This window comes from Embiotoca jacksoni, unplaced genomic scaffold, assembly GCF_022577435.1.
Source record: "Embiotoca jacksoni isolate LCO1_2020_lvr unplaced genomic scaffold, fEmbJac1.0.p SCAF_11, whole genome shotgun sequence".
In the NCBI taxonomy this organism is placed as follows: Eukaryota; Metazoa; Chordata; class Actinopteri; family Embiotocidae; genus Embiotoca; species Embiotoca jacksoni.
In genome coordinates, this window is record NW_027185241.1 from 5,259,532 (window position 1) to 5,271,411 (window position 11,880).

The 11,880-nt window shown below is 40.8% G+C and overlaps 1 protein-coding gene across 2 annotated transcripts in view; it reads right to left on the reverse strand.

Moving 5' to 3' along the window:
- clcn1b (chloride channel, voltage-sensitive 1b) overlaps window positions 1–11,880 on the reverse strand; it is a 28,810-nt gene that overhangs the window by 15,362 nt on the left and 1,568 nt on the right. The window contains exons 1-5 of one of the 2 annotated variants that reach the window (XM_069142518.1): window positions 7,561–7,629; window positions 2,195–2,417; window positions 856–987; window positions 574–702; window positions 308–441 (exon numbers count right to left, since the gene is read on the reverse strand). In XM_069142518.1, coding sequence (XP_068998619.1) covers window positions 308–441; window positions 574–702; window positions 856–987; window positions 2,195–2,417; window positions 7,561–7,614 — 672 coding nt within the window. In that variant the 5' untranslated portion in view covers window positions 7,615–7,629. Of the gene's footprint in view, window positions 1–307; window positions 442–573; window positions 703–855; window positions 988–2,194; window positions 2,418–7,560; window positions 7,630–11,880 lie in introns of those variants that run through there. The other variant, XM_069142517.1, reaches the window with a different exon arrangement.

The window sequence follows — 11,880 nt, forward strand, 5'->3', positions numbered from 1 at the left end:
AACAGATAAATCACCGTATAATTGTTGGATGTGGCAGTTGCCCTGCTACGGCTGTAATGGGGACAATGAATGAACTCCTTTACGGAGGACTTGAATAATTTGCCTCAGTCCCGTGAAATGGGGGAGAGAGGAAAAAAACATGACAGAGGATGATTTATTATCCCCCAAGTGTAGATGAAGAGCAAGCAGAGTGATGGAGAAAGAAATGCAGAGAAGAAAGAAGATGGTGGTGATGCTGGAGGAAGGGATGGTGGTAGATACAGAAAGAGACAGATAGGAAAGAGATGAAAATGCAGGTCCTGTTTACCTCTTTGCCCACTGGCATCCCACTGCCCAGGCCAGCAGTCAGGCCGATAACTTTAGCTATAAAGGCTTTGAGGGTCAGATACTCCTTTAGGACTACTCCTCTCAGGATGGTTTTCAGCTCAGGGATACCAGAACCTGTGAATAAAACAGAGGAAAGATGGAGGAGAAGATTAAATATCTGGGTGAAAGCATGGTGAGTGCTATAAGAAATAAAAGAGATTTTATAATGGGACGATAAGACAAGCTGACAGAAGATGGAGCGCTTACCAATGGCCTGTGGGGAAACCAGGTGACAGAAGAGTGAGGCGAACATGACAAGGATCATGGGATACGAAACCCAGGCAAGGTATTGGAGCGGCACATTGCCCTTAAGCTCCCCATGCATCCATTTATAGGCTAAGAGACAGAAAAACAGCAGAAAAGAGGACAGAAAAGTGCATTACACACAGGAGTGCTGGCAGAGTGATTAGCTCCAGTAGAAACTAAAATCCTGTGTTCTCGAACTGCAGATTTGACGGCAATAATCTCTGTGACTTTGGCCCGTGGCACCTTGCAGGCTTTTGGCGCTGGCGTAGTCCATACTCCAGCTGACCAGAGCCATCGTCAGTCCCAGGAGAACCAGGAAAATCCAGTCCTCCCCCATCTTCGTCACTATGTACCGCTGCACACGGGCCAAACAATCTGGGACAGAGAAATACAATTAACGGTTCACCTCAAATCCATTTCTCACTTGATTAAAATACTGACAGTTAGTTATAGTAACACTGCCTGAGAGAGGAGTCCTTCAGTGTGATCATGGGTGCAACAGATGCAATAAATAAAGTAACGGATTTGTCAGTTTTTGCCATTTGTTCAAACTTTCAAGTGAACAAGTGTCTGACAAAAGGAAAACTGTAAACTTAAGAACTTAAAAACACAGAAACATAACTGGGTAGTTAAAAGGAATAATATTTAAATTACTTATTGAGATAGAAGTTGTGTTTCCGCTGTGTAAAAAGAGTTACTTAAATGTCATAACAACAATTCCTCTGAGTTTTTCTGTTTTTATTGCATCTTTTATTTGTTACGTGATCACATATTGCTTTTAGGGAAGGAGTGTATGAGACAGGGGGGAGGTTATTGTTTACAAGCACTTTGTGTTAGATTGGATTTTTTATGAGAAGTGCTATGAGAAGAGTTTGACTGATTGATCAAACTTAAGATATTCAATTAAATATCCTCATAACTGCATATAAACTCATCATATAGTCTATTGAGGGCATTCAAATACAAATGTTCTCCAGGAATATGTATGACGAGTTCAGTAGTTTTGGACTCAGTATATCTTAATTTGTCAACTTTGTAGCCAACAAAAATGGACACAAATACAAAAATAGAGATACCAAATGTTCACAGCTGCTGATGTGGGCAATCGCTCTGAAAACTACCATTTAGACCTTTATGACGGGGAATTAACTTTATAAAAAATATAACTGAACAGCCAACTGAATACATAAAATCATCTATGCCTGGATATTTTGCTTTTAACATCTGGAGGGGTTCTTTAAGGTACTCATGATCTACCTAAAGTTCTGGCTGCAGCAAGTCCAGGTGGTGTTAAATCCAAGTGCCTCATGCAGCCTAATTAACATAGAGCAGTGCATCATATTTTATGTGCTCATCATGTTGCATGTAAAATCATGTGCAAAGTATCCAGAAACTGAAGCCATCAGATAAATGTTTCCCTCTCTGCAAAGCAGTGTAATAAAGCAAAGATGTTTTATACATAAATAAAAAAGAACTGCAGTGAAAATACTTAAAAACACACTCAGATCAGAGAAACTGTCACCACAGTTTCCAGCTTGTTAGAATACCTTGGGTAAAGCAAATTCTTATAGGTGTGAGTCACCTTGGCATTTGGAGTAGGGCCGAGGCTTCTTGGTAGAAGAGGCGTGGCTGTGATGCGAATCCAGGGTCACAGGATGATGATGATGATGCCGCCGACTGTGGCCTTTGCGGCCCGAGGCTGCGGTGTGGTCTCCCGCCTGTCTTCTCCATTGTCTCTCTGTCAGCAAACGGGCAGCCTCCCGTCGGGCAAAGTTTCCCAGCTGTTCCCTGTATTCACCGTACAGCTGTAACCGAGGGGAAACACTGACAATCACTATGAAACAAAAAGCACCAAGTCAAGAAATCATACGTTTCATGGAGCTCTCGGGATTGAAGAGAAGAGAAATAAGATGCAAGAATGGAGAGGAGGGAAGACTGAGAGGCAAGAGAAGGAGAAATACCTCTGACAACTGAGACTTGGGAGAAGGATAAAACTAGATCCAGTGCGAAGAGTCTTGAGATAACGAGAAAGAGATGGAGAATGTGCGGCGTGTGTGTAAGGGATACACACCAACCTGAATACCCTGGCAGACAGAAATAGACAAAACGGGCATAGAGATCGGAAAAACCCCTCCCCGAGTGGAGTCAGGGGCTGGAAAGGAGCCAGAGGAAGAGATCCTGGAAGAGAGGACATTCCACATCTTCCCCTTCCGACTATGTGCGCGCGTTAAATCTATAACTACAGAAACACCCACACACACTCGGTCAGAAAACATGACACCTTGTGATCGGTCTGCACCGCACTCGTTAAAACTGTAGAAGCTGTAAAATACTGCAGATCCAGGTGCAGCTACGATGTGCAACTGAAACCTACAGATCACATGCATCCCACTACACAGAAAAGCAAGACGCTAAATCATAGAGAGAGCTGGCTGCCACGCATTTCTGTCTCATGTTCACACAGGAAAGGAGAGCTGACACATCCAACAGTGAGGCCCCAACAGGATGAAAGCTCAGCTAACTGCACATAATTATGTTCTGAAGTCATAAAATAAAGGTGCAACAACAATCTGCAATCTCATTGAGTGAAAGTCAGTGAAAGTCTTTAAATATTCAGGTTAGTGCAGTCTATCTTTTGCTGAGATTTGCTTCAGTCTAAGCGCACAAACAAAACAGATTTACACAACCACTCCACTGTAATACATGACTCACTACAACCACATGACAAAGTGACTGATATAGACGTTTATAATTAATACATGAATACACCACATAGCAGGTGGCCATGCAGTTACTGCTGCAGGCTTTCAAAAACCTTTGATGCCTCTAAATCGTCGAGCAGGTTATTTTAAATCTCTCTAAACACCACGAACCACAAACTGTTATTAAGAACAATGCTGCAGCACCGGCAGCTTATTGCCTTCGTCTTCGCTGTAAGACCCGAGCTAACAGCGGAGCAGTGATGAGTCACACTAGGGAATGCAAACCACTATTCTCAGTTTTAATTATTTGGTATGATGCAAATACCTGTTTGAATACTACTGAATAAGCAAAAGTTATTGTAAAAAAAAGTGCCTGACAAAAACTGAATATATTGTCTTTGTTTTTCACATGTAAAGGCAGCTATATAGTACAGTATATGCAAAGTTTACCGTCTAATCAATCAAAATTATGATTTATTTTTTTTGTATCATTGCTTTTTTATTGTACAGATTCCATTTGAATTCAATCTCCATGCATTTGATTCAAATTTGAGCTGTGGCTAAGAAGATAAATAATTTGAGTATTTCAAGGATACCAAGAAAATATAACCACAAACTCTAAAATAACGTGTTGTGCAATATGAAGCTTCAGGTTGAGCAAAGGAAATGAAATGAGCGATAACTGAAAAAAATAAAATAAAACACAGACAGCACCTATCAACTGCTTTGGAGTATTATCCAGGAACAGAAAAAAAAAATATATTAAATTGAACAATTTTGCTGCTTTGAATAAAGATAAAATGGTTTGCACTCACGGACATATAATCGTATTTTTCTTCCTCGGTCTGTCTTCACGCTGAAGGAGGAATATGTCATGTTTGTGCTTGTTATTCCTCTACAATACAAAAGAATAAAAGTACAGATATGTGAAAAAACTAATTTATTTACTCTGACTGCAAACCAGTTTACCTTCAGATTTTGTATGATCATGCATCAAGTAAACAAAGGCAACCTCTGTGATCCTTCGCTACTTTGAAGAACAGAAAAAAAAAAATATATAAATATTATTTTGAAAAACACGACCCTAAATATAACAATTAATCTGTTTCATATATTATTTTACTATACATTTGTTTGAGCTGATATAAAAGGCTCACACAAATCATTGAAGCTATTGTTAGAAATAGAAATAAAAATGTGAAAAAAGATCAATTAAAGTATAGATGCAGAAGATGAGAGGAAACAGGTAGAGGACAATGTAATTAAGTCCTGGCAGAATAAATACAAAAAACGAAATCGCCCTCCGACCAGATGGAGCCTCTGGTCCTCACGTCTTTACCTGTTCCTCATCAGATGTCTTTCGCATGATGTGGCAGCAGCTCTGTCTCTGTTCTGCCTCCTGTCCTACACTGCACACAGCCACCAACTCCGCTGCACTACACATTAACACCAAAGCACTAATCCATCAACATGATCAAACAGCTACTGCCACAGGCGCCATCAAAACCAGGGACACTGACAAGAGGAACCTGTGCGCGGTTCACAGAGACAGGGAAAGAAATGTTACATGTTAAACATTTTACCTCCCTCATCCTGCCACTATGAAAAGGAAACCCAGAGAATTACAGTGTCAAATAACAGCAATGATATTATGTTTTCCGTTAAACTGCTCAGCCACAGCATCTCCTGTGTGGCCTTTGATTTATAGGTGACTTGCTCTTGTATTTACACACAAATATTTTACCGAGTATTTCTTTGGAAGTCAATTAACCTGACCAACTAACTGCACTCCTCTGGACTCATGATGCATTTGCAGCAGAAATCATCATCTTTATCCAATACATTCTTCTTCTTTGTCAGAACCAGGTGCCTCCGGTACCCACAATGCAACGTCACTGCTCACAGTTCAGTCGGAGATTCAGGTTGCGTTATGCTAACAGCGGCTCATGCAGCCTTGAGCCGATAGCTTCAAACGGAGCCGAGCAGCAGCCGCTCAACGTATGATGAGGTCTGAGGTCTGATGAGGTCACCTCTTTCTGACTCCACACCTCCAGACTTTTATCATTTTTAAATGCCGACTGAAGTGACATCACTTGAGAAAGTTAGTTTCACACGCAGACCCACAAAAGACTCAATACAAACTTTCCTCATATGCAGAATTTAAAACTCCCCAAGACCTTTTAACAATCTTGTTGTGTCCATTTTTTTCCCTTCCTTTTTAACCAATTTCAAACTGTTGCATCATTCAAAGGATGAACATACAACTTGCAAATCGCTAGCACATAAGACAAATTGCAAATCACACAAATTTAACGACTACAGATTTCCATCATGATTAACTGTCACACATTTCTGTTGGTTTCATTGATAAAAAATACACCACTGTGCTTTGGCACCTCATGAAATGATTATAGCAGAAACAATTAATTAATTGGATTACAATTAATTTCCAACTTTTGTGACAATCAAAGTTTCAGTCATTGATCAAACAAAAATGAGTTTCTCAAACGTTCAAGTCAATATAAATTTAATATTTGGGGAGTTTTGGACTACTGATCAGAAAAGAAAACGTATTCTTTAAGACATCACCTTGGACTCTGATGGCCAATTTAACTAAGCTGCAAGCCAAATTTGATCAAAGGGAGACAAAGAGACAAATAAATCAAAAAGAGATAAAAAAAAATAAAAAATAAAAAATAAAAAAAAAGACGGCGTGAGAAAGACGCAGGAAGCTGTGATTCATTCACGTCAGGCAACTTTGCTGTTTTCGACTCTCAGCCTTGTGTTTACATTGCGTCACGATATAACCTTGTACTGTACATCTATTACACACTGACCCTCACAAAGCTCTAAAGTTGCATGAGTAGCCACCATTTCCTGAACTTTCACACGCTTGACTCTGTTGCCCTTGTATGGCTCTCCAAATGTGGAATGACCTTCCCACTCCCAGTCAAGGACACAGGCATATATCCCCCTCTGCTTGCTCCTGTTCCTGCTCTACTCACACTAATTTACTCTCAGCAAGATACCCCCCCCCCCCCCCGCCTCCGCTCATGGCTCTTATTATTTTCCTGCACTTTTCTCTCTCTAATCTCTCTATGGACACATGAAAGTAGTGAGGCCTTGCTGTACGGCTCTGACACCAGCACCTCTTATTATTAGCTTCTTCAGAGAGAACTCTTGTAAGAACTCAAGCTCCGACTGTTGTGCTTAGTGCAAGTCTCACGGGATGAAGAAAATGGAAAAATGGAAACCATTCTCCCTCTGCTTTGTTAGGGAATAAAAGCCTGTGTTTAAATTATGCTGGCGAGCCGCCGGGAGCTTTGAATTCATTCACGGATCTGTCCTTTACGAGCCGGTTTTAACAAGGTGATACACATTGTAGAACACGCGAAACTCAAGAGGTAAGAAGCAAACAAAAACAGAAACAGGTTTGCGGAGCGAGAGAGAAAGAGCTTCAGTCAGTGAGAGCTGCTAATAGATGCAAAGGTTGAAGGGCAGTGTGACATTGAGACTTAATTAAAAAAAAATAATGGCATATTCCTGAGTCCCTCATGAGGGAGAGTCAGTGCTGCATATTCATAAATATCTGTGTGGGTTCCTCAGAGGGCTAAGTTTGTGTGTTTATAAGTAGGCTAAATGAAAATGTGTGTGTGTGGTGAGGCCTCACAACAATATAGCTCTGTCCTGTAGCACAAGGTTAATGATAAAATCTGACCCACTCACTGATGGACAGATCAGGAGATTACCCTACTCTATACACACACACACACACACACACACACACACACACACGCACACACACACGCACACACGCACACGCACACACACGCACACATCCCAAATCCCCAACACACTCATTCCATGTGCGCGTCTCCATATGCATACACTAATTAACCAGCACAAATAACAACTTACTGCCTCATCCAAACCCTGTTCAAGCTGTCACATCCTAATTAAGGCAAGTCAAGAAAAACAAACCAAACCATGTCTTACGTGTGACCTTACAGTTCAACTTTACACAGGAAATCCAGATCTTCAAGGCCCTTTTATCCCCTCGAAACATGGATTACATGTAATAAGTAAAGGCATCATGTGAAACTGAAAAGATTTTAAGATGATACAAAAGTCTATGAAAGTCTGGATAAAACCACAGCCAATAATTTGACATTTTCTTCTTATTATTTCAGTCATGAATGCATCTGCTTACAAAACATTTAATAAAAATCATAGTTTTAAATCTTACCAGAAACTGATCTATATTCAGAACCGTCTCAAAAGTGTTGATCCGCTCCCTCATCTTTGCAGCTGTTCCTCCTGCAAATCGCTGCTCACTTTCTTGCTTGTCTCCAACATACAGTAAGTCCCTCTCTGGGCATCTGTGTCCTACATCTGTCCTTTCCTGTCTCTGCCGGTGTGACGAACACGGACCATACCTGCTACCTGCTTCCATACAGCATGGACCTCAGTGACTGACAGGTATGGTCAGTGAACAACACACGCACGCACGCACGCACACACACACGCACGCACGCACACACGCACTCACAACACACACAGAGGGGGAAGCAGTTGAGGTTAATAAAGACACTTGCGGCTCGACAATAAATTGTCAGCAGCTCTTAATTCGGAGGGGTAGATTCTCAGTCAGCTGGCCGATCCAGCAGATTCCAGCAGATTCCAGCAGCAGGATCATAAATGATACCAGGCAGGCAAGACACATGCTTAAGGTATGAAAATAATACCTGCTGACTGAGAGGGGGCCATAATCATATTAACATTGTGTGTGTTTGGGTGGGTAACACTGTACTGTGCTTTAAGCGTCTTGAGCCTACGTGACATGCTTCACCTAAGCCTGACTGGGCTCTGGTATAGTGTGCTTTTTGTCTGTTTGGGGTTTTTTTGCAGACATTTGTGTTTCAACACCTTTTTGGCACTGTTTCTACAAAGTTTAAGGTTTACATAAAAGTATGCAGTGATGGAGGACATTTCTACAGCATCACTATATATGAGTTTATTATATTATAAAACTCAGCCAGTCAAACACCTTTATGTTGCATATCGGCCAATTTATAAAAGCAACACTGACTTCTTTTGGATGAGCTGGTAGTATTATCCATTCTCTATTCGTTCCCTTTATTTAGTTTAGTTTTTCTCCAACTGTTGAACATAAAATGGGTCACTATCTGTTGTGATCCATAAGTCGTCATGTGGTTTGTGGGTCCCTCAGAGAGCTGCTGGCTTTCTATCCCACCAGGAAGCTGCTTGATTTGTTCATAAGATCTGGCAAAAACAGTAAGCTTCAGTCAGTTTGGTGGGCTGCAGTGTTTAATTTAACTTTGGGTGTGTTGGTATTGGATTCTTCATCAGCAGAGACTACTGCTGGCTCTGAATTTGGAGTGTTGCTGTCAGTATTTGTAAGGAGTATTTCAGTTCTGGGAGAGGATCCAGCCCCTCATCTGTGAATAAAAGTGATGGAAGCAGCTTTCAGTTTCAAGTGTAACTAATCTCCAGTTTTAAAACATCTCTCCTTCCAATGCCCTACATCAATACCCTGTATGACCTTCTTGCAGCCTGTCAGCGATGTATTTCAATACTCAATGTTATCTCCAAGTATTCTGGGTTTTTAATTTTTTAATAGAGAGGAAATTAGGGGAGAGGAGAGATGCGGAGAAAAATGGCACAAACGTCCTCAGTGTGACTTGAACCAGTGGTCCAAATCTTTGACGTGCCTCCGAAACTGTCATTTTGAATTCTTACATTATTATTTGAGTCTTGATATTATTGTTTGATTATTTTTGTTCAATTGAGCATTTGCAATGTCAATTTTAGTGGAGCATCCACACATCTTGCAGTCCATTTTTTTTGGGGGGGGGGGGGGGGAAATCAGTAACTTGAAGTTTTATTCATTTATTGGCGAGAATTTGGTTTTAGTACCAAAATATAATATTCAGGGTTCTATTTTGAGTAGAAATTATGAATAAAATTACTGTAGTTACTTGTGATCTGGGCCGTTCTCCAAAATCTGTTTCATAACAGGTAAGTATTTTTAATTTCCACCTACACACCGTTACAAAGGTACCTTAACACATTGGAAACCTGATTTTACTCTAAGAGTTTCTTCCACTTTACTTTCCAAGTCGTCTCACCTGCGTGTGAACTCCTGTAGCAGCGTTTCACCTTTCTCCCTTACTCTCCCACCTCAAACTTTCCCTCTCACCACCCCTTGTCCCCGTCCATCCAACCCCCCCACCCCGAGGTGAAACCTTACTCGTCGATAAATTTAGCAGCAGTGTGACCCAATGTTCACTGACACACTTCTCCGCACTTCTCCCTCTCCCACGCTGTTTGTCTCAATTTCGCCACATCTCTCCCCGGAGGCTTGTTGTACAGACAGATGGAGGGCTTTAACCTTTACACAAAACAATGACAAGCTATTGACACTATTTAACAATGTGCTGTTTCGTCTCGAAGCCATTGGTGTCACAGCTAATGGTGTAATTATTACATAACAAGTACCTCTGTAATTGAAAAGACGCGTCCAGTGACTGCGATATCATGTGAAATTTAATGGCTTAATCGTCTACATCCCAGTCATTCCAGTCTGCGGGACAGTTGGCAGGTGAACATTATCCCTTTTAGTAGCCTGTAACATTTGAGACTTCTGAGATCTATTTCACCGCTGTTGACATTCTTGCAGATCGAGACTCGTCTCCTCACACAAACTCGGTTTTAACCACATCCGTCACAGAAATTGTAACACACAACCAGCTGTATCAAAGCCGGCACAAACATACGGTGAACATGTGTGTCTAGAGCGCACGCACATGCGGCGATCTGTTCACCCCACCCTGCCGGAGTGTGTCTGTCAGCGTGACACGAGTTCACAGAGGGAGCTTCCTCTTTGTTAAAGTCAAAGGTCAGAAACAGTTGTGTGGCTTGGAAGTAATTAACGCAACGTTACAAGCCGAGCAAGCGTTTATTTCCTGATCTGCATGTAAAAACATGTCCAGACCTCAAGGTTGAAACTGAGCTCAGTCTGCCTGAAAAGTGAACCTTTTTTTAAAATGTTTGAGTTACTTTTAAAAACCATTATGCAAACAGTGACATTTTATTTTCTAATTACGTAATTTCAGCATCATTTTCTCATCATTTCCTGAAAATAATTTTAATTTTGTTTTTCAACATCCTTAAGTCTTATTTTTAAAGCAACATTTTGAGGTTAGAATTGAGCAAATTGCACGAATGTTGCTCCTGTCGACAGGGTGAATCAGAGTACTAATTAATTAATCAGTTGGTTTCAAAGTAATTCATTCATTTCTAATGTAACCTGTACAGTTACGGCAGATCAACTGTACATGCAAAAATCGAAAACTAATCAACAGGAAAGAATAAATTTAAGCAATGTCCATAGAGAGATCAGAGAGAGAAAAGTGTAGGAAAATAATAAGAGCCATGAGCGGAGGCCGGGGGGGAATCTTGCTGAGAGTAAATTAGTGCGAATAGAGGAGGAAGAGGAGCGGGCAGAGGGGGATATATGCTTGTGTCCTTGTCAATTTAATACAAACAAATTAATAAATATTAACTTGGTTTTAAATGAAATTTCTTTCAATGATATGTCCTTGTAATTATTTCCACTTACATGGTTCTTTCCAGGAAACGATCCAAAAGATTATTTGTACAGAAGCATTTCCCACTTTTCTTACCCTAACTTGTTCTAAATCTTGTTTATTTTATATTCAATTTAATACATTCTTATTTCATTTCTAGTTAATACAGTTTCAGTCTGTTCTGTTTCACGTCAATCTGCAATGATCGGTTGTAAACACTGAACCTTAAACACAGTTTCAACAGCTTTTAAAGCCCAGAATACACCACTGTGAAAAGCATGTATTTATCTAAAAATGATATACAGCTATTTAAATGCAGTTGAAATGACATGTATATAACCCAAACATCTAAAACGCTCTAACTTTTTGAACACAGTCAACCTCAACACTGTCTGGGAGCACTAAAAACACAAGACGTCTATCGTCAACTCGCAGCACCAGAGTGAATCTGCGAACCAGCCAGACCTTTAACTTGAAAATATACACCTCCACATCCTGCTCCTGATCAATAAATGACTTCTATCAGGATGATCTATTAACAGCTCTACACATAAACTCCTCAAATCCTTCAAAGCTCTTAACTTCCCGTGTTGTACACACAGACGCAATCGCAGCTTTCACACCTGCAAGAGGTGTGACTTCGCAGAGACATTAGGCTTGTAAACAGCGTGATTAATTGAGATTTCTTATTTATATCTGACCTGTGCTCCTCCCCCCCCCGCTCCCCCGCCCCGAGAGGCTCAAGGAGGGCCGGGGATTAGGGATTTGCTTTCGGCATTCATCCATTTTCTCAAAGGAGAAGAGGAAGAAGAGAAAGCACTGACACGCTGCTGTTGCAGCTCCTCATTTCGCCAGTTACGCGTACATACACACCGCAGCTGCTCCAGCCTCGATTGCTCATTGTCTCATCTAAAAATTTCACAATCAGAAAAGAACAGTTTGTGCCTGTGAGTCAT